Raw genomic sequence first — 25,818 nt, 5'->3', positions numbered from 1 at the left:
GGGATTGATACAGGGCTATGAGGAGAGAGTGGGACAGTGGGATTAGTTGGGGATTGATACAGGGCTATGGGGAGAGTGCAGGACAGTGGGATTAGTTTGGGGATTGATACAGGGCTATGGGGAGAGAGCGGGGTCATGGGATTAGTTTGGGGATTGATACAGGCCTATGGAGATAGCGGGCGAGCGGGATTAGATTGGGGATTGATACAGGGCTATGGGGAGAGTGCAGGACAGTGGGATTAGTTTGGGGATTGATACAGGGCTATGAGGAGAGAGTGGGACAGTGGGATTAGTTGGGGATTGATACAGGGCTATGGGGAGAGTGCAGGACAGTGGGATTAGTTTGGGGATTGATACAGGCCTATGGAGATAGCGGGCGAGCGGGATTAGATTGGGGATTGATACAGGGCTATGGGGAGAGATCAGGACAGTGGCATTAGTTTGGGGTTTGATACAGGGCTATGGGGATAGCGGGAGAGTGGGATTAGTTTGAGGATTGATACAGGGCTATGGGGAGAGATCGGGACAGTGGGAATAGTTTGGGGATTGATACAGGGCTATGGGGTGAGAGCGGGGCAGTGGGATTAGTTTGGGGATTGATACAGGGCTATGGGGAGAGATCGGGACAGTGGGATTAGTTTGGGGATTGATACAGTTCTATGGGGAGGGTGCAGGGCAGTGGGATTAGTTTGGGGATTGATACAGGGCTATGGGGAGAGAGCCGGGCAGTGGAATTAGTTTGGGGATTGATACAGGGATATGAGGAGAGAGTGGGGCAGTGGGATTAGTTTGGGATTGATACAGGGCTATGTGTACAGAGCGGGTCAGTGGGATTAGTTTGGGGATTGCATTCGCTAGTAACTGTCACAGAATAGACGGGCTGAAGGGCCTCGGGTCCTTCCGGCGCCTTCTGCCGGTCAACCATCCACCGTCGCGGTATCCGTGTTTGCCGGGGGCTTGCGGCCTGGAGTGCGCCCGCATCCCCCCCCACCCCCACCCCACCCCACCCACAGCCCAGCGCACCGCCAACGCACAGCAAGATCCCGCGTGAATGCAAGCAGACCCCCTGCCCCGCCGCCGGGCCTACTCACCCGGCAGACGAAGCACTCCGGGTGCCACAAGGTGTTGAGAGCCGAAATGTAGTTCTCCAGGATGGCCTGGTCACAGCCGTGGCAACGCGAGGCAAAGAGCTCGTAGAAATCCTTCCGGCAGTACGGCTTTCCATCCCGTTCGTGGAACCCTGCGTGGGGGGGGGGGGGAGGAAAGGGGCGGGGAGAGGGGAGGGGGTCAATGTAACGTCTTGCCATGTGCAGTATACCCTCCATCCAAAATAAACAACGCCCTCCCCCCCCACCACCCCGACAACCAAATCCCAATCTAGGCCCAAATTGGTCAACGAGGCCTACTGTCTCTCTCTCTCTCTCTCTCTCTCTCTCTCTCTCCACCATCCTGACTGGAATTCCCTCCATTTCGTGCCCAGCTTCTACCGTCCGATTCACTCCCCCAAACCCCCCCTCCCCGACCCCCCCCGCAAATCTATTGACCGGGATGCAGAAATGATTGGATTTTGCAGCCCGTCCCTAATCGCCCCCTCGAGAAAGGTGGTGGGGTGGGGTGGGGGGGTGGTGAGCCGCTTTCTTGAGCCGCTGCGGTCCCCGTGTGGTGTAGGTACATCCACGGCGCTGTTAGGGAGGGAGTTCCAGGATTTTGTCCCCCCGTGTGGTGTAGGTACACCCACGGCGCTGTTAGGGAGGGAGTCCCAGGATTTTGTCCCCCCGTGTGGTGTAGGTACACCCACGGCGCTGTTAGGGAGGGAGTCCCAGGATTTTGTCCCCCCGTGTGGTGTAGGTACACCCACGGCGCTGTTAGGGAGGGAGTTCCAGGATTTTGTCCGTGTGGTGTAGGTACACCCACGGCGCTGTTAGGGAGGGAGTTCCAGGATTTTGTCCGTGTGGTGTAGGTACACCCATGGCGCTGTTAGGGAGGGAGTCCCAGGATTTTGTCCCCCCGTGTGGTGTAGGTACACCCACGGCGCTGTTAGGGAGGGAGTTCCAGGATTTTGTCCGTGTGGTGTAGGTACACCCACGGCGCTGTGAGGGAGGGAGTTCCAGGATTTTGTCCCCCCGTGTGGTGTAGGTACACCCACGGCGCTGTTAGGGAGGGAGTCCCAGGATTTTGTCCCCCCGTGTGGTGTAGGTACACCCACGGCGCTGTTAGGGAGGGAGTCCCAGGATTTTGTCCCCCCGTGTGGTGTAGGTACACCCACGGCGCTGTTAGGGAGGGAGTTCCAGGATTTTGTCCGTGTGGTGTAGGTACACCCACGGCGCTGTTAGGGAGGGAGTTCCAGGATTTTGTCCGTGTGGTGTAGGTACACCCATGGCGCTGTTAGGGAGGGAGTCCCAGGATTTTGTCCCCCCGTGTGGTGTAGGTACACCCACGGCGCTGTTAGGGAGGGAGTTCCAGGATTTTGTCCGTGTGGTGTAGGTACACCCACGGCGCTGTTAGGGAGGGAGTTCCAGGATTTTGTCCGTGTGGTGTAGGTACACCCACGGCGCTGTTAGGGAGGGAGTCCCAGGATTTTGTCCCCGTGTGGTGTAGGTACACCCACGGTGCTGTTAGGGAGGGAGTTCCAGGATTTTGTCCGTGTGGTGTAGGTACACCCACGGCGCTGTTAGGGAGGGAGTTCCAGGATTCGGACCCAGCGACAGTGAAGGAACGGCCAATATATTTCCAAGTCGGGATGGTGAGGGGCTCGGAGGGGAACTTCCAGGTGGTGGTGTTCCCCATGTGTCTGCTGCCCTTGTCCTTCTAGATGGTAGAGGTCGTTGGTTTGGGCGGCGCTGTCGAAGGAGCCTTGGTGAGTTGCTGCAGTGCATCTTGTAGATGGTACACACACTGCTGCTACTGTGCATCGGTGGTGGAGGGAGTGAATGTTTGTGGATGGGGTGCCGATCAAGCGGGGCTGCTTTGTCCTGGACGGTGTCGAGCTTCTTGAGTGTTGTGGGAGCTGCTCTCATCTAGGCAAGTGGAGACTGTCCCATCACGCTTGGACACACTGGATTACCGGTGCTGGATTACTGATCCAGTCAGGTCACTCGCTTGCCCAGTAACCTCCTTTAGGGAGCCGTTTCCCCCATTCTGAACTGCAGATTCACCCATTCGGGATGCACCCCAGACTGGCACAGGGGGAGGGAGGGAGAGGGCAAGTTTGGGGTAATGGGTCCTCATTGGCGGGTAAGACATAGGAGCCATTCGGCCCATCGAGTCTGCTCCGCCATTCCATGAGATCAAGACCGATCCGATAATTCTCAGCTCCACTTCCCTGCCTTTTCCCTGTGATCCTCGATTCCCTGACTGATTAAAAACCCGTCCATCTCGGCCTTGAATATACTCAATGACCCGGCCTCTGCGGTAAAGAGTTCCCCAGATTGACTACCCTCAGAGAGAAGAAATTCCTCCTCATATCCGTCTTCAACAGGAGACCCCCTTACTCTATTATACCCTCTGGTCCTAGACTCTCCCACAAGGGGAAACAACATCAGCATCTCCCCCTTCAAGGCCCCTCTCAGAATCTTCTACGTTTCAATAAGGTCGCCTCCCATTCCTCTAAACTCCGAGTACAGGCCCAACCCACTCAACCTCTCCTCACGGGAAAATCCCTCCATAACCCGGGATCGACCGGGTGAACCTTCTCCGGACTGCCTCCAACGTCAGTGCCTTAGATCAGGGGACTGAAACTGTTCACCGTGTTCTCGGTGTGGTCGAGCTGGTGCCTCATACAGTTTCAGCAAGACTCGCCTATTTTTGTACCCCATTCCCTTCGGGATGAAGGCCAACATTCCGCTGGCCTTCCCCACAACCCGCTGGACTCGTACGTTAGCTTTTCTGGGATTCATGCGCGAGGACCACCCCCCCCCCCACCCCCCGCCGAATCCCCCCCGTGCTGCCGCTTTCTGCAGCCTCTCCACTGAGATGATATTCAGCTCCTCTATCTTTCCTGCCAAAGTTGCAGCAACTCTCACTGGGCTGTCTAGCCAGGCCTGCCGACCGTCTGCGGGACCGTCTGGACGATCCAGCAGGGTCTGCGAGGGGTACTCACCGTCTTCAGCGAACACACGACCACACTTGGCACAGCAGAAGTGATTGGGGTGCCAGTTCCGGTCCAGAGCAGTCACCATTTTCTGAAGAGAGGGGAGCAGGAGAAATAAACCAAGGAGGGAGAAGCGATGGCGGCTGATCTAACCCCTCCCCGGCACCCCCCCCCCACCGCCTCGCTTACCCCTCCCCCGTCACTCCCTCCCCATCCCCCAACCCCCCACCGCCTCACTTACCCCTCCCCCGTCACTCCCTCCCCATCCCCCACCCCCCCCCACCGCCTCGCTTACCCCTCCCCCGTCACACCCTCCCCATCCCCCACCCCCCCCACCGCCTCGCTTACCCCTCCCCCGTCACTCCCTCCCCATCCCCCATCCCCCCCACCGCCTCGCATACCCCTCCCCCGTCACTCCCTCCCCATCCCCCACCCCCCCCACCGCCTCGCTTACACCTCCCCCGTCACACCCTCCCCATCCCCCACCCCCCCCACCGCCTCGCTTACCCCTCCCCCGTCACTCCCTCCCCCCCACCGCCTCGCTTACCCCTCCCCCGTCACTCCCTCCCCATCCCCCATCCCCCCCACCGCCTCGCATACCCCTCCCCCGTCACTCCCTCCCCATCCCCCATCCCCCCCACCGCCTCGCATACCCCTCCCCCGTCACTCCCTCCCCATCCCCCACCCCCCCCACCGCCTCGCTTACCCCTCCCCCGTCACACCCTCCCCATCCCCCACCCCCCCCACCGCCTCGCTTACCCCTCCCCCGTCACTCCCTCCCCCCCACCGCCTCGCTTACCCCTCCCCCGTCACACCCTCCCCATCCCCCACCCCCCCCACCGCCTCGCTTACCCCTCCCCCGTCACACCCTCCCCATCCCCCACCCCCCCCACCGCCTTGCTTACCCCTCCCCCGTCACTCCCTCCGCCCCACCGCCTCGCTTACCCCTCCCCCGTCACTCCCTCCCCCCCACCGCCTCGCTTACCCCTCCCCCGTCACTCCCTCCCCATCCCCCACCCCCCCACCGCCTCGCTTACCCCTCCCCCGTCACACCCTCCCCATCCCCCACCCCCCCCACCGCCTCGCTTACCCCTCCCCCGTCACACCCTCCCCATCCCCCACCCCCCCACCGCCTTGCTTACCCCTCCCCCGTCACTCCCTCCGCCCCACCGCCTCGCTTACCCCTCCCCCGTCACTCCCACCCCCCCACCGCCTCGCATACCCCTCCCCCGTCACTCCCTCCCCATCCCCCACCCCCCCACCGCCTCGCTTACGCCTCCCCCGTCACTCCCTCCCCCCCACCGCCTCGCTTACCCCTCCCCCGTCACTCCCTCCCTAACACCCATCCCCCCCACCGCCTCGCTTACCCCTCCCCCGTCACTCCCTCCCCATCCCCCACCCCCCCCCCACCGCCTCGCTTACCCCTCCCCCGTCACTCCCTCCCCATCCCCCATCCCCCCCACCGCCTCGCTTACCCCTCCCCCGTCACTCCCTCCCCCCCACCGCCTCGCTTACCCCTCCCCCGTCACTCCCTCCCCATCCCCCATCCCCCCCACCGCCTCGCTTACACCTCCCCCGTCACACCCTCCAAAATCCCCCACCGCCTCGCTTACCCCTCCCCCGTCACACCCTCCCCAACCCCCACCCCCCCACCGCCTCGCTTACCCCTCCCCCGTCACACCCTCCCCATCCCCCACCCCCCCCCCACCGCCTCGCTTACCCCTCCCCCGTCACTCCCTCCCCCCCACCGCCTCGCTTACCCCCTCCCCCGTCACACCCTCCCCATCCCCCACCCCCCCCCCACCGCCTCGCTTACCCCTCCCCCGTCACTCCCTCCCCAACCCCCACCCCCCCACCGCCTCGCTTACCCCGCCCCGTCACTCCCTCCCCCCCACCGCCTCGCTTACCCCTCCCCCGTCACACCCTCCCCATCCCCCACCCCCCCCCACCGCCTCGCTTACCCCTCCCCCGTCACTCCCTCCCCATCCCCCACCCCCCCCCACCACCTCGCTTACCCCTCCCCCGTCACTCCCTCCCCAACCCCCACCCCCCCACCGCCTCGCTTACCCCTCCCCCGTCACTCCCTCCCCCCCACCGCCTCGCTTACCCCTCCCCCGTCACACCCTCCCCATCCCCCACCCCCCCACTGCCTCACTTACCCCTCCCCCGTCACTCCCCCCCCATCCCCCATCCCCCCCACCGCCTCGCATACCCCTCCCCCGTCACTCCCTCCCCCCCACCGCCTCGCTTAACCCTCCCCCGTCTCTCCCTCCCCCCCACCGCCTCGCTTACCCCTCCCCCGTCACTCCATCCCCAACCCCCATCCCCCCCACCGCCTCGCTTACCCCTACCCATCCCCCACCCCCGCCACCGCCTCGCTTACCCCTACCCATCCCCCACCCCCGCCACCGCCTCGCTTACCCCTCCCCATCACTCCCTCCATCTCACTCTCCCTCTCCATCACTCCCTCCATCTCACTCTCCCTCTCCATCACTCCCTCCACCACAATCTCCCTCTCCATCACTCCCCCTGCCTCACTCTCCCTCTCCATCACTCCCCCGCCTCACTCTCCCTCTCCATCACTCCCCCTGCCTCACTCTCCCTCTCCATCACTCCCCCTGCCTCACTCTCCTTCTCCATCACTCCCCCTGCCTCACTCTCCTTCTCCATCATTCCCCTGCCTCACTCTCCCTCTCCTTCACTCCCTCCACCTCAGTCTCCCTCTCCATCACTCCCTCCACCTCGCTCTCCCTCTCCATCACTCCCCCCGCCTCACTCTCCCTCTCCATCACTACCTCCACCTCACTCTCCCTCTCCATCACTCCCCCTGCCTCACTTTCCCTCTCCATCACTACCTCCACCTCGCTCTCCCTCTCCATCACTCCCTCCACCTCACTCTCCCTCTCCATCACTCCCCCTGCCTCACTCTCCCTCTCCATCACTCCCCCTGCCTCATTCTCCCTCTCCATCACTCCCCCTGCCTCACTCTCCCTCTCCATCACTCCCCCTGCCTCACTCTCCCCCTCCATCACTCCCCCTGCCTCACTCTCCTTCTCCATCACTCCCCCTGCCTCACTCTCCCTCTCCATCAATCCCTCCACCTCAGTCTCCCTCTCCATCACTCCCTCCATCTCACTCTCCCTCTCCATCACTCCCCCTGCCTCACTCTCCCTCTCCACCACTCCCCCTGTCTCACTCTCCCACTCCATCACTCCCCCTGCCTCACTCTCCCTCTCCATAACTCCCCCTGCCTCACTCTCCTTCTCCATCATTCCCCTGCCTCACTCTCCCTCTCCATCACTCCCCCGCCTCACTCTCCCTCTCCATCACTCCCCCTGCCTCACTCTCCCTCTCCATCACTCCCCCTGCCTCACTCTCCTTCTCCATCATTCCCCTGCCTCACTCTCCCTCTCCTTCACTCCCTCCACCTCAGTCTCCCTCTCCATCACTCCCTCCACCTCGCTCTCCCTCTCCATCACTCCCCCCGCCTCACTCTCCCTCTCCATCACTACCTCCACCTCACTCTCCCTCTCCATAACTCCCCCTGCCTCACTCTCCCTCTCCATCACTCCCCCTGCCTCACTCTCCCTCTCCATCACTCCCCCTGCCTCACTCTCCCTCTCCATCACTCCCCCTGCCTCGCTCTCACTCTCCATCACTCCCTTCCCCTCACACTCCCTCTCCATCACTCCCCCTGCCTCACTCTCCCTCTCCATCACTCCCCCTGCCTCACTCTCCCACTCCATCACTCTCCGTGCCTCACTCTCCCTCTCAATCACTCCCCCTGCCTCACTCTCCCTCTCCATCACTCCCCCTGCCTCACTCTCCCACTCCATCACTCTCCCTGCCTCACTCTCCCTCTCAATCACTCCCCCTGCCTCACTCTCCCTCTCCATCACTCCGTCCATCTCACTCTCCCTCTCCATCACTACCCCTGCCTCACTCTCCCTCTCCATCACTCCCCCTGCCTCACTCTCCCTCTCCATCACTCCCCCTGCCTCACTCTCCCTCTCCATCACTCCCCCTGCCTCACTCTCCCCCTCCATCACTCCCCCTACCTCACTCTCCTTCTCCATCACTCCCCCTGCCTCACTCTCCCTCTCGATCACTCCCTCCACCTCACTCTCACTCTCCATCACTCCTTCCATCTCACTCTCCCTCTCCATCACTCCCCCTGCCTCACTCTCCCTCTCCACCACTCCCCCGCCTCACTCTCCATCTCCATCACTCCCTCCACGTCATTCTCCCTCTCCATCAATCCCTCCACCTCAGTCTCCCTCTCCATCACTCCCTCCATCTCACTCTCCCTCTCCATCACTCCCCCTGCCTCACTCTCCCTCTCCACCACTCCCCCTGTCTCACTCTCCCTCTCCATCACTCCCCCTGCCTCACTCTCCCTCTCCATCACTCCCCCTGCCTCACTCTCCCTCTCCACCACTCCACCTGCCTCAGTCTCCCTCTCCATCACTCCCCCGCCTCACTCTCCCTCTCCATCACTCCCCCCTCCCTCACTCTCCCTCTCCATAACTCCCGCTGCCTCACTCTCCCTCTCCATCACTACCCCCTCCCTCACTATCCCTCTCCATAACTCCCCCTGCCTCACTCTCCCTCTCCATCACTCCCCCTGCCTCACTCTCCCTCTCCATCACTCCCCCCGCCTCACTCTCCCTCTCCATCACTACCTCCACCTCGCTCTCCCTCTCCATCACTCCCTCCACCTCACTCTCCCTCTCCATCACTCCCCCTGCCTCACTCTCCCTCTCCATCACTCCCCCTGCCTCACTCTCCCTCTCCATCACGCCCCCTGCCTCACTCTCCCTCTCCATCACTCCCCCTGCCTCACTCTCCCCCTCCATCACTCCCCCTGCCTCACTCTCATTCTCCATCACTCCCCCTGCCTCACTCTCCCTCTCCACCACTCCCCCGCCTCACTCTCCCTCTCCATCACTCCCTCCACCTCATTCTCCCTCTCCATCAATCCCTCCACCTCAGTCTCCCTCTCCATCACTCCCTCCATCTCACTCTCCCTCTCCATCACTCCCCCTGCCTCACTCTCCCTCTCCACCACTCCCCCTGCCTCACTCTCCCTCTCCATCACTCCCCCTGCCTCACTCTCCCTCTCCACCACTCCCCCTGCCTCAGTCTCCCTCTCCATCACTCCCCCGCCTCACTCTCCCTCTCCATCACTCCCCCCTCCCTCACTCTCCCTCTCCATAACTCCCCCTGCCTCACTCTCCCTCTCCATCACTACCCCCTCCCTCACTATCCCTCTCCATAACTCCCCCTGCCTCACTCTCCCTCTCCATCACTCCCCCTGCCTCACTCTCCCTCTCCATCACTCCCCCTGCCTCACTCTCCCTCTCCATCACTCCCCCTGCCTCACTCTCCCTCTCCACCACTCCCCTGCCTCACTCTCCCTCTCCATCACTCCCTCCACCTCATTCTCCCTCTCCATCAATCCCTCCACCTCAGTCTCCCTCTCCATCACTCCCTCCATCTCACTCTCCCTCTCCATCACTCCCCCTGCCTCACTCTCCCTCTCCACCACTCCCCCTGTCTCACTCTCCCTCTCCATCACTCCCCCTGCCTCACTCTCCCTCTCCACCACTCCACCTGCCTCAGTCTCCCTCTCCATCACTCCCCCGCCTCACTCTCCATCTCCATCACTCCCCCCTCCCTCACTCTCCCTCTCCATAACTCCCCCTGCCTCACTCTCCCTCTCCATCACTCCCCCCTCCCTCACTCTCCCTCTCCATAACTCCCCCTGCCTCACTCTCCCTCTCCATCACTACCCCCTCCCTCACTCTCCCTCTCCATAACTCCCCCTGCCTCACTCTCCCTCTCCATCACTCCCCCTGCCTCACTCTCCCTCTCCATCACTCCCCCTGCCTCACTCTCCCTCTCCATCACTCCCCCTGCCTCGCTCTCACTCTCCATCACTCCCTTCCCCTCACACTCCCTCTCCATCACTCCCCCTGCCTCACTCTCCCTCTCCATCACTCCCCCTGCCTCACTCTCCCACTCCATCACTCTCCCTGCCTCACTCTCCCTCTCAATCACTCCCCCTGCCTCACTCTACCTCTCCATCACTCCCCCTGCCTCACTCACCCTCTCCATCACTCCCCCTGCCTCACTCTCCCTCTCCACCACTCTCCCTGCCTCACTCTCCCTCTCCATCACTCCCCCTGCCTCACTCTCCCTCTCCATCACTACCTCCACCTCACTCTCCCTCTCCACCCTTCCCCCGGCCTCACTCTCCCTCTCCATCACTCCCTCCACCTCGCTCTCCCTCTCCATCACTCCCCCCGCCTCACTCTCCCTCTCCATCACTCCCTCCACCTCACTCTCCCTCTCCATAACTCCCCCTGCCTCACTCTCCCTCTCCATCACTCCCCCCTCCCTCACTCTCCCTCTCCATAACTCCCCCTGCCTCACTCTCCCTCTCCATCACTCCGCCTGCCTCACTCTCCCTCTCCATCACTCCCCTTGCCTCATTCTCCCTCTCCACCACTCCCTCCACCTCACTCTCCATCTCCATCACTCCCCCTGCCTCACTCCCCATCTCTGTCACTCCCTCCGCCTCACTCTCCCACTCCATCACTCCCCCTACCTCACTCTCCTTCTCCATCACTCCCCCTGCCTCAATCTCCCTCTCCATCACACCCTCCACCTCACTCTCCCTCTCCATCACTCCCCCACCTCACTCTCCCTCGCCACCACTCCCCCTGCCTCAATCTCCCTCTCCATCACACCCTCCACCTCACTCTCCCTCTCCATCACTCCCTCCACCTCATTCTCCCTCTCCATCACTCCCTCCATCTCACTCTCCCTCTCCATCACTCCCCCTACCTCACTCTCCCTCGCCACCACTCCCCCTGCCTCAATCTCCCTCTCCATCACTCCCCCTACTTCACTCTCCCTCTCCATCACTACCTCCACCTCACTCTCCCTCACCATCACTCCCTCCACCTCACTCTCCGTCTCCATCACTCCCTCTACCTCACTCTCCCTCTCCATCACTCCCTCCACCTCACTCTCCCTCTCCACCACTCTCCCTGCCTCACTCTCCCTCTCCACTCCCTCCACCTCACTCTCCCTCTGCATCACTCCCCCTGCCTAACTCTCCCTCTCCATCACGCCCTCCACCTCACTCACCCTCTGCATCACTCCCCCGCCTAACTCTCCCTCTCCATCACTCCCTCCACCTCACTCTCACTCTCCATCACTCCCCCTGCCTCACTCTCCCTCTCCATCACTCCATCTGCCTCGCTCTCCCTCTCCACCACTCCCTCCACCTCACTCTCCCTCTCCATCACTCCCCCTGCCTCACTCTCCCTCTCCATCACTCCGTCCACCTCGCTCTCTGTCTCCATCACTCCCCCTGCCTCACTCTCCCTCTCCATGTCCCCCTGCCTCACTCTCCCTCTCCACCACTCCCCCTGCCTCAATCTCCCCCTCCATCACTCCCTCCACCTCACTCTCCCTCACATCACTCCCTCCATTTCACTCTCCCTCGCCACCACTCCCCTGACTCAATTTCCCTCTTCATCACTCCCACTACTTCACTCTCCCTCTCCATCACTCCCTCCACCTCACTTTCCCTCTCATCACTCCCTCCACCTCACTCTCCCTCTCCATCACTCCCTCCACCTCACTCTCCCTCTCCATCACTCCCTCCACCTCACTTTCCCTCTCCATCACTCCCTCCACCTCACTCTCCCTCTCCATCACTCCCTCCACCTCACGATCCCTCTCCATCATTCCCTCCGCCTCACTCTCCCTCTCCATCACTCCCTCCACCTCATTCTCCCTCTCCATCCCTCCCCCTACCTCGCTCTCCCTCTCCATCACTCCCCCTGCCTCACTCTCCCCCTCCATCACTCCCCCTGCCTCACTCTCCCTCTCCATCACTCCCTCCGCCTCCCTCTCCCTCTCCATCACTCCCCCTGCCTTACTCTCCCTCTCCATCACTCCCCGTGCCTCCCTCTCCCTCTCTATCACTCCCCCTGCCTCACTCTCCCTCTCCATCACTCCCCCTGCCTTACTCTCCCTCTCCATCCCTCCCCCTGCCTCATTCTCCCTCTCCATCACTCCCTCCACCTCACTCTCCCTCTCCACCACTCCCTCCACCTCACTCTCCCTCTCCACCACTCCCTCCATCTCACTCTCCCTCTCCATCACTCCTCCTGCCTCACTCTCCCTCTCCACCACTACCCCTGCTTCACTCTCCCTCTACATTTCTCCCCCTACCTCACTCTCCCTCTCCACCACTCCCCCTGCCTCATTCTCCCTCTCCATCACTCCCCCTGCCTCACTCTCCCTCTCCATCACTCCCTCCACCTCACTCTCCCTCTCCACCACTCCCTCCACCTCACTCTCCCTCTCCACCACTCCTCCTGCCTCACTCTCCCTCTCCACCAATACCCCTGCCTCACTCTCCCTCTCCATTTCTCCCCCTACCTCACTCTCCCTCTCCACCACTCCCCCTGCCTCATTCTCCCTCTCCATCATTCCCTCCACCTCACTCTCCCTCTCCATCACTCCACCTCCCTCACTCTCCCTCTCCATCACTCCCCCGCCTCACTCTCCCTCTCCATCACTCCCTCCACCTCACTCTCCCTCTCCATCACTCCCCCTGCCTCACTCTCCCTCTCCATCACTCCCCCTGCCTCACTCTCCCTCTCCATCACTCCCCCTGCCTCGCTCTCACTCTCCATCACTCCCCCTGCCTCACTCTCCCTCTCCATCACTCCCCCTGCCTCACTCTCCCTCTCCATCACTCCCCCTGCCTCGCTCTCACTCTTCATCACTCCCTCCACCTCACTCTCCCTCTCCATCACTCCCCCTGCCTCAGTCTCCCTCTCCATCACTCCCCCTGCCTCACTCTCCCTCTCCATCCCTCCCCCTGCCTCACTCTCCCTCTCCATCACTCCGTCCATCTCACTCTCCCTCTCCATCACTCCGTTCATCTCACTCTCCCTCTCCATCACTCCCCCTGCCTCATTCTCCCTCTCCATCACTCCCCCTGCCTCATTCTCCCTCTCCATCACTCCCCCTACCTCGCTCTCCCTCTCCATCACTCCCTCCGCCTCCCTCTCCCTCTCCATCACTCCCCCTGCCTCACTCTCCCTCACCATCACTCCCCCTGCCTCACTCTCCCTCTCCATCACTCCCCCGCCTCACTCTCCCTCTCCATCACTCCGTCCATCTCACTCTCCCTCTCCATCACTCCCCCTGCCTCACTCTCCCTCTCCATCACTCCCCCTGCCTCACTCTCCCTCTCCATCACTCCCCCTGCCTCACTCTCCCTTTCCATCACTCCCCCTGCCTCACTCTCCCTCTCCATCCCTCCCCCTGCCTCACTCTCCCTCTCCATCAATCCGTCCATCTCACTCTCCCTCTCCATCACTCCCCCTGCCTCATTCTCCCTCTCCATCACTCCCCCTACCTCGCTCTCCCTCTCCATCACTCCCTCCGCCTCCCTCTCCCTCTCCATCACTCCCCCTGCCTCATTCTCCCTCTCCATCACTCCCCCTGCCTCACTCTCCCTCTCCGTCACTCCCCCTGCCTCACTCTCCCTCTCCATCACTCCCCCTGCCTCACTCTCCCTCTCCATCACTCCGTCCATCTCACTCTCCCTCTCCATCACTCCCCCTGCCTCACTCTCCCTCTCCATCACTCCCCCTGCCTCATTCTCCCTCTCCATCACTCCCTCCGCCTCCCTCTCCCTCTCCATCACTCCCCCTGCCTCATTCTCCCTCTCCATCACTCCCCCTGCCTCACTCTCCCTCTCCATCACTCCCCCTGCCTCATTCTCCCTCTCCATCACTCCCCCTGCCTCACTCTCCCCCTCCATAACTCCCCCTGCCTCACTCTCCCTCTCCATCACTCCCCCTACCTCGCTCTCCCTCTCCATCACTCCCTCCGCCTCCCTCTCCCTCTCCATCACTCCCCCTGCCTCACTCTCCCTCTCCATCACTCCCCCTGCCTCCCTCTCCCTCTCCATCACTCCCCCTGCCTCACTCTCCCTCTCCATCACTCCCCCTGCCTCACTCTCCCTCTCCATCCCTCCCCCTACCTCACTCTCCCTCTCCATCACTCCGTCCATCTCACTCTCCCTCTCCATCACTCCCCCTGCCTCATTCTCCCTCTCCATCACTCCCCCTACCTCGCTCTCCCTCTCCATCACTCCCTCCGCCTCCCTCTCCCTCTCCATCACTCCCCCTGCCTCATTCTCCCTCTCCATCACTCCCCCTGCCTCACTCTCCCTCTCCATCACTCCCCCTGCCTCATTCTCCCTCTCCATCACTCCCCCACCTCGCTCTCCCTCTCCATCACTCCGTCCATCTCACTCTCCCTCTCCATCACTCCGTTCATCTCACTCTCCCTCTCCATCACTCCCCCTGCCTCATTCTCCCTCTCCATCACTCCCCCTGCCTCATTCTCCCTCTCCATCACTCCCCCTACCTCGCTCTCCCTCTCCATCACTCCCTCCGCCTCCCTCTCCCTCTCCATCACTCCCCCCTCCCTCACTCTCCCTCACCATCACTCCCCCTGCCTCACTCTCCCTCTCCATCACTCCCCCGCCTCACTCTCCCTCTCCATCACTCCGTCCATCTCACTCTCCCTCTCCATCACTCCCCCTGCCTCACTCTCCCTCTCCATCACTCCCCCTGCCTCACTCTCCCTCTCCATCACTCCCCCTGCCTCACACTCCCTTTCCATCACTCCCCCTGCCTCACTCTCCCTCTCCATCCCTCCCCCTGCCTCACTCTCCCTCTCCATCAATCCGTCCATCTCACTCTCCCTCTCCATCACTCCCCCTGCCTCATTCTCCCTCTCCATCACTCCCCCTACCTCGCTCTCCCTCTCCATCACTCCCTCCGCCTCCCTCTCCCTCTCCATCACTCCCCCTGCCTCATTCTCCCTCTCCATCACTCCCCCTGCCTCACTCTCCCTCTCCGTCACTCCCCCTGCCTCATTCTCCCTCTCCATCACTCCCCCTGCCTCACTCTCCCTCTCCATCACTCCCCCTGCCTCACTCTCCCTCTCCATCACTCCGTCCATCTCACTCTCCCTCTCCATCACTCCCCCTGCCTCACTCTCCCTCTCCATCACTCCCCCTGCCTCATTCTCCCTCTCCATCACTCCCTCCGCCTCCCTCTCCCTCTCCATCACTCCCCCTGCCTCATTCTCCCTCTCCATCACTCCCCCTGCCTCACTCTCCCTCTCCATCACTCCCCCTGCCTCATTCTCCCTCTCCATCACTCCCCCTGCCTCACTCTCCCCCTCCATAACTCCCCCTGCCTCACTCTCCCTCTCCATCACTCCCCCTACCTCGCTCTCCCTCTCCATCACTCCCTCCGCCTCCCTCTCCCTCTCCATCACTCCCCCTGCCTCACTCTCCCTCTCCATCACTCCCCCTGCCTCCCTCTCCCTCTCCATCACTCCCCCTGCCTCACTCTCCCTCTCCATCACTCCCCCTGCCTCACTCTCCCTCTCCATCCCTCCCCCTACCTCACTCTCCCTCTCCATCACTCCGTCCATCTCACTCTCCCTCTCCATCACTCCCCCTGCCTCATTCTCCCTCTCCATCACTCCCCCTACCTCGGTCTCCCTCTCCATCACTCCCTCCGCCTCCCTCTCCCTCTCCATCACTCCCCCTGCCTCATTCTCCCTCTCCATCACTCCCCCTGCCTCACTCTCCCTCTCCATCACTCCCCCTGCCTCATTCTCCCTCTCCATCACTCCCCCACCTCGCTCTCCCTCTCCATCACTCCCTCCGCCTCCCTCTCCCTCTCCATCACTCCCCCTGCCTCACTCTCCCTCTCCATCACTCCGTCCATCTCACTCTCCCTCTCCATCACTCCCCCTGCCTCATTCTCCCTCTCCATCACTCCCCCTACCTCATTCTCCCTCTCCATCACTCCCCCTGCCTCATTCTCCCTCTCCATCACTCCCCCTGCCTCACTCTCCCTCTCCATCACTCCCCCTACCTCATTCTCCCTCTCCATCACTCCCCCTGCCTCATTCTCCCTCTCCATCACTCCCCCTACCTCATTCTCCCTCTCCATCACTCCCCCTGCCTCATTCTCCCTCTCCATCACTCCCCCTGCCTCACTCTCCCTCTCCATCACTCCCCCTGCCTCACTCTCCCTCTCCATCACTCCCCCTGCCTCACTCTCCCTCTCCATCACTCCCCCTGCCTCATTCTCCCTCTCCATCACTCCCCCTACCTCATTCCAACTGTCCTTCCCTCCCCCATATCTCTTTTTTCTTCTCCGATGTCCTCCAATCACACACCATTTCTGACCAATTCCTAATCCCTTACCCCCCCCACCTAAGCCTGACCCCCGACCCCACTCCTAACCTCTGACCCAACCGTAACCCCCTGGCCCCACTCCTAACCCTAAACCCCCCGAACCCACTTCTAACCCCTGACCCAAACTTCACACCCTGACCCCACTCTTAACCCTGACCCCCCGACCCCACCCCCAGCCCTGACCCCCCGACCCCACCCCCAGCCCTGACCCCCCGACCCCACCCCCAGCCCTGACCCCGACCCCACCCCCAGCCCTGACCCCGACCCCACCCCCAGCCCTGACCCCCGACCCCACCTCCAGTTCTGACCCCCGACCCCGCCCCCCAGCCCTGACCCCCGACCCCACCCCCAGCCCTGACCCCGACCCCGCCCCCAGCCCTGACCCCCGACCCCGCCCCCAGCCCTGACCCCCCGACCTCACCCCCAGCCCTGACCCCGACCCCACTCCCAGCCCTGACCCCCGACCCCACCCCCAGCCCTGACCCCCGACCCCACCCCCAGCCTTGACCCCCGACCCCACCCCCAGCCCTGACCCCGACCCCACCCCCAGCCCTGACCCCCGACCCCGTCCCTATCCCTGACCCCGACCCCACCTCCAGCCCTGACCCCCAACCCCACCCCCAGCCCTGACCCCCGACCCCACCCCCAGCCCTGACCCCGACCCCACCCCCAGCCCTGACCCCCGACCCGTCCCTATCCCTGACCCCGACCCCACCCCCAGCCCTGACCCCCGACCCCACCCCCAGCCCTGACCCCCGACCCCACCCCCAGCCCTGACCCCTGACCCCACCCCCAGCCCTGACCCCGACCCCACCCCCAGCCCTGACCCCCGACCCCACCCCCAGCCCTGACCCCCGACCCCACCCCGAGCCCTGACCCCCGACCCCACCCCCAGCCCTGACCCCGACCCCACCCCCAGCCCTGACCCCGACCCCACCCCCAGCCCTGACCCCCGACCCCACCTCCAGTTCTGACCCCCGACCCCGCCCCCAGCCCTGACCCCCGACCCCGCCCCCAGCCCTGACCCCCCGACCTCACCCCCAGCCCTGACCCCGACCCCACTCCCAGCCCTGACCCCCGACCCCACTCCCAGCCCTGACCCCCGACCCCACCCCCAGCCCTGACCCCCGACCCCACCCCCAGCCTTGACCCCCGACCCCACCCCCAGCCCTGACCCCGACCCCACCCCCAGCCCTGACCCCCGACCCCGTCCCTATCCCTGACCCCGACCCCACCTCCAGCCCTGACCCCCAACCCCACCCCCAGCCCTGACCCCCGACCCCACCCCCAGCCCTGACCCCGACCCCACCCCCAGCCCTGACCCCCGACCCCGTCCCTATCCCTGACCCCGACCCCACCCCCAGCCCTGACCCCCGACCCCACCCCCAGCCCTGACCCCTGACCCCACCCCCAGCCCTGACCCCGACCCCACCCCCAGCCCTGACCCCCGACCCCACCCCCAGCCCTGACCCCCGACCCCACCCCGAGCCCTGACCCCTGACCCCACCCCCAGCCCTGACCCCGACCCCACCCCCAGCCCTGACCCCCGACCCCACCCCCAGCCCTGACCCCGACCCCACCCCAGCCCTGACCCCGACCTCACCCCCAGCCCTGACCCCGACCCCACCCCCAGCCCTGACCCCCGACCCCGTCCCTATCTCTGACCCCGACCCCACCCCCAGCCCTGACCCCCGACCCCACCCCCAGCCCTGACCCCAACCCCAACCCCAGCCCTGACCCCCGACCCCAACCCCAGCCCTGACCCCGACCCCGCCCCCAGCCCTGACCTCACGACCCAACCCCTGGCCCTGACCCCCCGACCTCATCCCTGACCCTGAGCCCCCGAGCCCACCTCTAGCCCTGACCCCCACGACACTCCTAATCCTGACCCCACAACCCCACCTCTGGCCCTGACCCCCCGACCCCCCAACCCCAGTCCTAGCCCTGACCACTTGACCCCAGCCCTAACCCTGACCCCTTCCCGACCCCACCCCGAGCACTGACCACCTGACCCCACCCCGAGACCTGACCCCACCGACCCCACTCTTAGCACTGACCCCCTGACCACACCACCAGCCCTGACCCCGTCCTGACCCCACCCCTAGCCTTGACCCCACCGACCCCACCCCAGCCTTGACCCCACCGTCCCCACCCCTAGCACTGACCCCCCGATCCCACTCCTAGCCCTGAACCCCCAATCCCATTCATAGCCCCAGACCCCTGACCCCACCCCTAGCCCTGACCCCTTCCTGACCCCACTCCTAGCCCTGACCCCCCGACCCCACCTTAACCTGACCCCCCAACCCCACCCCAACCCTGACACCCTGACACTCCTAATCCTGACCACACGACCCAACCCCTAGCCCTGACCCCCCGACCCCACTCTTAATCCTGACCCCACAACCCCGCCCCAAGCCCTGACCCCCCCAGACCCCGCCCCGAGCAGTGACCCCCTGACCCCACCCCTAACCCTGACCCCCTGACCCCACCCCCAGCCCTGACCCACTGACCCAACTCCTAACGCTGACCCCCCGACCCCACCCCTAGCCCTGACCCCTCCGACCCCACCCCTAACCCTGACCCCTGACCCCACCCCCAGCCCTGACCCACTGACCCAACTCCTAACATTGACCCCCCGACCCCACACCTAGCCCTGACCCCCGACCCCACCCCTAACGCTGACTCCCCAACCCCACCCCCACCCCCGCACACAGGGTCCCGGCACCACCACCCCCACCACCCCAAACCCCACCGCACGAACTCAGCAGCCTTGGGGAGCTGGGTCCACCCGGTGAGCCACAGGGGGGGGCAGAGCACCAAGGGTGGAGGGAGCTGAGAGTGAGGTCGAGGAGGGGAGGTATGGTCGAGGCCCCTCGGTTATACTCACGTCCATAATGGGCTCGTTGCAATAGGCACATCGGGGGGAGAACAGGAGCCAGTAATCCTTCTCGCAGTAGGGCAGACCCTCCTTCTCAAAGAAGTTACTACCCCCGATCTCCTCGGAGCAGTGAGTGCACACAAAGTGCTCTGGGTGCCAGATTTGCCCCAGGGCAGTTACCACCTACAGAGAGAGAGAGAGAGAAAGAGAGAGAGTCACTCGCACTGTCGGAGGGTCAGTGCTGAGGGAGAGCCGCACTGTCGGAGGGTCAGTACTGTGGGAGAGCCGCACTGTCGGAGGGTCAGTACTGAGGGAGAGCCGCACTGTCGGAGGGTCAGTACTGAGGGAGAGCCGCACTGTCAGAGGGTCAGTACTGAGGGAGAGCCGCACTGTCAGAGGGTCAGTACTGAGGGAGAGCCGCACTGTCGGAGGGTCAGTAGTGAGGGGGAGCCACACTGTGGGAGGGTCATAACTGAGGGAGTGCCGCACTGTGGGAGGGTCAGTACTGAGGGAGCACCACACTGTCGGAGGGTCAGTGCTGAGGGAGAGCCGCACTGTCGGAGGGTCAGTACTGAGGGAGAGCCGCACTGTCAGAGGGTCAGTACTGAGGGAGTACCGCACAGTCGGAGGGTCAGTGTTGAGGGAGTGCCGCACTGTCGGAGGGTCAGTGCTGAGGGAGTGCCGCACTGTCGGAGGATCAGTACTGAGGGAGTGCCGCACTGTCAGAGGGTCAATACTGAGGGAGTGCCGCACTGTGGGAGGGTCAGTACTGAGGGAGTGCTGCACTGTCGGAGGGTCAGTGCTGAGTGAGCACCGCACTGTCGGAGGGTCAGTACTGAGGGAGAGCCGCACTGTCAGAGGGTCAGTACTGAGGGAGAGCCACACTGTCGGAGGGTCAGTACTGAGGGAGAGCCACACTGTCGGAGGGTCAGTACTGAGGGAGAGCCGCACTGTCAGAGGGTCAGTGCTGAGGGAGAGCCGCACTGTGGGAACGCCCATTTTCTCATTCTGTCCATTGGTCTTTGGTTCTTCGGCTGCTTTGCCCAGGTTCCTGCTCTTTGTTGACGAGCTGTGCGACCGACGCGGGGGGGGGGCTTCATGCTCGGTCCACCTAGGATGGCTCGTTCTGGGGACGAATCCATTCTTTTTTGGGATGGGGGGGTGGGTTGATGGTGGGGTCACAGATGGCTGATTGGGATGGGGACCCTCATCCCCATCCCTCCGACCCCCACCCCCGCCCCCATCCCAGAGACCACTGCTATTCGCCTGTGGAAGCCTTCACAACTCCGCACAGCTGCTTCCCGGAAGTCGCTTGCGAGGCCGAGGAGCAGCCTAAGCCCCTCGTGCGCTGCCCCATCCAACACCCTCGTCTCCCCCTCCCTTCACCCTCCCTCCCTCCCTCCCTCCCCACCCACACACCCACCTCCGCCGCCCTCTCAGAGAGCCCCGTCCTCACCTGGCCCACGATGGGTTTCCGGCAGGCCGTACAGGAGCCCTTGGTGACGGTAGAGATCCCCTGCCGGCTGAGATTGGACTGGAGCATTCCCAGCATGTTGTCCAGGTTCCCGGTGGGAATGGGGGCCGGGGTCTCGCTGGAGGGAGCCGGAGAGACGACTGTCACGCTCGGCTGTGTGACAGGCTGAGGGGTGGGCTGTCCGGGAGAGAGGGAGCGAGAGAGAGAGGGGACAGACGGAGGGGGGGAGGGGAGGGGGCCAGGGCGGGGGGGGGAAGATAGAGGTGGGGGGGGCGGGGGCAGAGAGAGAGGTGGGGGGGCAGAGAGAGAGAGAGGGAGGTGGGGGGGCAGAGAGAGAGAGGGAGGTGGGGGGAGGGAGAGAGAGGGAGGTGGGGGGGGCAGAGAGAGAGAGAGAGGGAGGTGGGGGGGGCAGAGAGAGAGAGGGAGGTGGGGGGAGGGAGAGAGAGGGAGGTGGGGGGGGCAGAGAGAGAGAGAGAGGGAGGTGGGGGGAGGGAGAGAGAGGGAGGTGGGGGGGGCAGAGAGAGAGAGAGAGAGGTGGGGGGGGCGGGGGCAGAGAGAGAGAGAGGGAGGTGGGGGGGGCAGAGAGAGAGAGAGGGAGGTGGGGGGGGCAGAGAGAGAGAGAGGTGGGGGGGCAGAGAGAGAGAGGGAGGTGGGGGGGGCAGAGAGAGAGAGAGAGAGGTGGGGGGGGCGGGGGCAGAGAGAGAGAGAGGGAGGTGGGGGGGGCAGAGAGAGAGAGGGAGGTGGGGGGGCAGAGAGAGAGAGAGGTGGGGGGGGCAGAGAGAGAGAGAGAGAGGTGGGGGGGGCAGAGAGAGAGAGGGAGGTGGGGGGGCAGAGAGAGAGAGAGGGAGGTGGGGGGGGCAGAGAGAGAGAGAGGTGGGGGGGCAGAGAGAGAGAGAGGGAGGTGGGGGGGGCAGAGAGAGAGAGAGGTGGGGGGGCAGAGAGAGAGAGAGGGAGGTGGGGGGGGCAGAGAGAGAGAGAGAGGGAGGTGGGGGGGCAGAGAGAGAGAGAGGGAGGTGGGGGGGCAGAGAGAGAGAGAGGGAGGTGGGGGGGCAGAGAGAGAGAGAGGTGGGGGGGCAGAGAGAGAGGGAGGGAGGTGGGGGGGCAGAGAGAGAGGGAGGTGGGGGGGCAGAGAGAGAGAGAGGGAGGTGGGGGGGCAGAGAGAGAGGGAGGTGGGGGGCAGAGAGAGAGAGAGGGAGGTGGGGGGGCAGAGAGAGAGGGAGGTGGGGGGGGCAGAGAGAGAGAGAGGGGGGGCAGAGAGAGAGAGAGGGAGGTGGGGGGAGGGAGAGAGAGAGGGAGGTGGGGGGGGCAGAGAGAGAGGGAGGTGGGGGGGGGGGCAGAGAGAGAGAGAGGGAGGTGGGGGGGGGGGGCAGAGAGAGAGAGAGGGGGGGCAGAGAGAGAGAGAGGTGGGGGGGCAGAGAGAGAGAGAGAGAGAGGTGGGGGGGGGGGCAGAGAGAGAGGTGGGGGGGGGGCAGAGAGAGAGAGAGGGAGGTGGGGGGGCAGAGAGAGAGAGAGGGAGTTGGGGGGGGGGCAGAGAGAGAGGGAGGGAGGTGGGGGGGGCAGAGAGAGAGGGAGGTGGGGGGGGCAGAGAGAGAGGGAGGGAGGTGGGGGGGGGGCAGAGAGAGAGAGAGGGGGGGCAGAGAGAGAGAGAGGGAGGTGGGGGGGGCAGAGAGAGAGGGAGGGAGGTGGGGGGGCAGAGAGAGAGAGAGGGAGGTGGGGGGGGCAGAGAGAGAGGGAGGTGGGGGGGACAGAGAGAGAGAGAGGGAGGTGGGGGGGGCAGAGAGAGAGGGAGGGAGGTGGGGGGGGCAGAGAGAGAGGGAGGGAGGTGGGGGGGGCAGAGAGAGAGGGAGGGAGGTGGGGGGGGCAGAGAGAGAGGGAGGGAGGTGGGGGGGGGCAGAGAGAGAGAGAGGGAGGTGGGGGGGGCAGAGAGAGAGGGAGGGAGGTGGGGGGGGCAGAGAGAGAGGGAGGGAGGTGGGGGGGGCAGAGAGAGAGGGAGGGAGGTGGGGGGGGCAGAGAGAGAGGGAGGGAGGTGGGGGGGGCAGAGAGAGAGGGAGGGAGGGAGAGGGTGTTAAATGAGGGAGGGGTGAGAAAGAGAGCAGGGAGAGGGAGACTCAGGTGTAGGGAGGGAGTGTAGGTGGAGGGAGGGAAGGGGAGAGGGAGGGACATGCAGAGGGTAGAGATGAAGGGATGAGAGTAGGGTCGAGGGGGAGATCGAGGAGAGAGAGAAAAGGAGAGGGAGCGGGGGGAGAGAGAGAGAGAGACGGTGTGAAACATCAAACTGCACCAAGCACGCAACCTCCTTGTGTCCAGTCCCTCCAATCCCACCTCAAACACAGCAAAACACAGCCTGAGGGATCGGAGGATCCCAACAGCTAGAGTTGTGTCCAAACCACTGACCACCAAAGGAGGCTTCAGAGAGGGAGAGGGAATCGCACAGGATCTCCATTTGCATGGGACCGACCGGCTTCTGAACACATCCCCCCTCTGGGACCAGGTTTCACAGTGCGTTAGATACACTGTCCTTTCCCCCTCTGGGACCGGGTGTCACAGTGCGTTAGATACACTGTCCTTTCCCCCTCTGGGACCGGGTGTCACAGTGCGTTAGACATACTGCCCTTTCCCTCTCTGGGACCAGGTGTCACAGTGCGTTAGATACACTGTCCTTTCCCCCTCTGGGACCGGGTGTCACAGTGCGTTAGATACACTGTCCTTTCCCCCTCTGGGACCAGGTTTCACAGTGCGTTAGATACACTGTCCCTTCCACCCCTGGGACCAGGCGTCACAGTGCGTTAGATACACTGTCATTTCCCCCTCTGGGACCAGGTGTCACAGTGCGTTAGATACACTGTCATTTCCCCCTCTGGGACCGGGTGTCACAGTGCGTTAGATACACTGTCCTTTCCCCCTCTGGCACCTGGTGTCACAGTGCGTTAGATACACTGTCCTTTCCCCCTCTGGGACCAGGTTTCACAGTGCGTTAGATACACTGTCTTTTCCCCCTCTGGGACCGGGTGTCACAGTGCGTTAGATACACTGTCCTTTCCCCCTCTGGGACCGGGTGTCACAGTGCGTTAGATACACTGTCCTTTCCCCCTCTGGGACCGGGTGTCACAGTGCGTTAGATACACTGTCCTTTCCCCCTCTGGGACCGGGTGTCACAGTGCGTTAGATACACTGTCCTTTCCCCCTCTGGGACTGGGTGTCACAGTGCGTTAGATACACTGTCCTTTCCCCCTCTGGGACTGTGTGTCACAGTGCGTTAGATACACTGTCCCTTCCACCTCTGCGACCGGGTGTCACAGTGCGTTAGATACACTGTCCTTTCCCCTCTGGGACCGTGTGTCACAGTGCGTTAGATACACTGTCCTTTCCCCCTCTGGGACCGTGTGTCACAGTGCGTTAGATACACTGTCCTTTCCCCCTCTGGGACCGGGTGTCACAGTGCGTTAGATACACTGTCCTTTCCCCCTCTGGGACTGGGTGTCACAGTGCGTTAGATACACTGTCCTTTCCCCCTCTGGGACCGGGTGTCACAGTGCGTTAGATACACTGTCCTTTCCCCCTCTGGGACAGGGTGTCACAGTGCGTTAGATACACTGTCCTTTCCCCCTCTGGGACCGGGTGTCACAGTGCGTTAGATACACTGTCCTTTCCCCCTCTGGGACCAGGTTTCACAGTGCGTTAGATACACTGTCCTTTCCCCCTCTGGGACCGGGTGTCACAGTGCGTTAGATACACTGTCCTTTCCCCTGTTCCCTGGGGGTTACCTCCCGGTCCAGGATACTCTGAGATATCCCTGACCCAGCATGCAAGACTCCCAGAGGAGGAATATTTACACTCACTTGGCTGTGGAGCTGAAAATCTGAGAGCGAGGCCATTAACTTGTCAAGTTCCAGTGTGGCTGATGTTGCCGAGGTCTTTGGCTGTGTCTGGGGGACAGAGCAACTGCCGAGAGAGAGAGAGAATGCGACATGGGTCAGGATGGACATATTCGTACTCCTTCACTCCCTCCTTTCCTTCCTACCTCCACCTCAGCTGCTCTGCTCCTCTCCTCCTCTCAACTTCCCCCGACTCCATCCCTCCTTACTCCATCCCTCCTCCTCACCTCCCTCCGATCCCTTCCCTCTACCCTCCCTTGCTCCCCGCTCCCTCGTTCCCCTCCCTTGCTGCTTCCATCTTGGCCGCCATGGTCACGTGACCTGTTTACATAGGAAATTCCCATTCTCAGTGTTGACATGCTATTGTACAATGTGGCGAGCTAGACGAGAGATGGCTCCCGATGGGCCCACATTGGAACATTCACAACGGCGATACCTTTCTGCCAACATTGACCCTGAACTCACGTGATCACCGGCTGGGGTCCACTCCCCGTCTCCTTCAAGGCCGCCCGCTCCTCAGGCACCTGCTTCCGGAATGTTCCTTCATCCGGCAGGGTGGAGACCATCTCCAGCTCTGGCTCCTTCCCTCCATCCCGACTCTCAATTGGTTTCCCTGGAGGGAACTGTGCCAGAATTTCATCTGGAATGGAGAGGGACAGAGCGAGTGAGTGAGAGGGACAGAGAGAGAGAGAGGGAGGGGGACCGAGAGAGAGAGGGACTGAGTGAGAGAGACAGAGAGAGAGAGGGACAGAGAGAGAGGGACAGAGAGAGAGAAGGACAGGGAGAGAGAAGGAGAGAGAGGGAGGGAGAGAGAGGGAGGGACAGAGAGAGAGGGAGGGACAGAGAGAGAGAGAGGGAGGGAGGGACAGAGAGAGGGGGATGGAGCGAGAGAGAGGTGTGGGGTGACAGAGCGAGAGAGCGGGTGACAGAGAGACAGACATGTGTCAGGTTGGAAATTCCAAGGGATAAGGCCATGTCTGGACAGAGAGACACCATCTGTAAAAGGGTCCTCTGTGGGAGAGACTCCCTCTTTAACAGGGGTCCCTGACAGAGAGACTCCCTCTTTAACAGGGGTCCCTGACGGAGAGACTCCCTCTTTAACAGGGGTCCCTGACGGAGAGACTCCCTCTTTAACAGGGGTCCCTGACGGAGAGACTCCCTCTTTAACAGGGGTCCCTG

At 63.2% G+C, this 25,818-nt stretch overlaps 1 protein-coding gene across 2 annotated transcripts in view; it reads right to left on the bottom strand.

The window, feature by feature from the left end:
- LOC121275213 (transforming growth factor beta-1-induced transcript 1 protein-like) overlaps positions 1-25,818 on the bottom strand; it is a 70,509-nt gene that overhangs the window by 1,810 nt on the left and 42,881 nt on the right. For both annotated transcript variants that reach the window (XR_005942368.1, XM_041182639.1), the window contains exons 5-10: positions 25,105-25,279; positions 24,604-24,706; positions 20,747-20,941; positions 19,300-19,473; positions 4,100-4,181; positions 1,092-1,240 (exon numbers count right to left, since the gene is read on the bottom strand). Coding sequence is in view for 1 of the 2 variants with exons in the window: in XM_041182639.1 (XP_041038573.1) it covers positions 1,092-1,240; positions 4,100-4,181; positions 19,300-19,473; positions 20,747-20,941; positions 24,604-24,706; positions 25,105-25,279 (878 nt within the window). In the remaining variant the exon portion in view is untranslated. The remainder of the gene's footprint in view (positions 1-1,091; positions 1,241-4,099; positions 4,182-19,299; positions 19,474-20,746; positions 20,942-24,603; positions 24,707-25,104; positions 25,280-25,818) is intronic.

Source organism: Carcharodon carcharias, unplaced genomic scaffold, assembly GCF_017639515.1.
Source record: "Carcharodon carcharias isolate sCarCar2 unplaced genomic scaffold, sCarCar2.pri scaffold_894_ctg1, whole genome shotgun sequence".
Taxonomy (NCBI): Eukaryota; Metazoa; Chordata; class Chondrichthyes; order Lamniformes; family Lamnidae; genus Carcharodon; species Carcharodon carcharias.
This window is presented reverse-complemented; position numbering and strand designations above follow the sequence as displayed.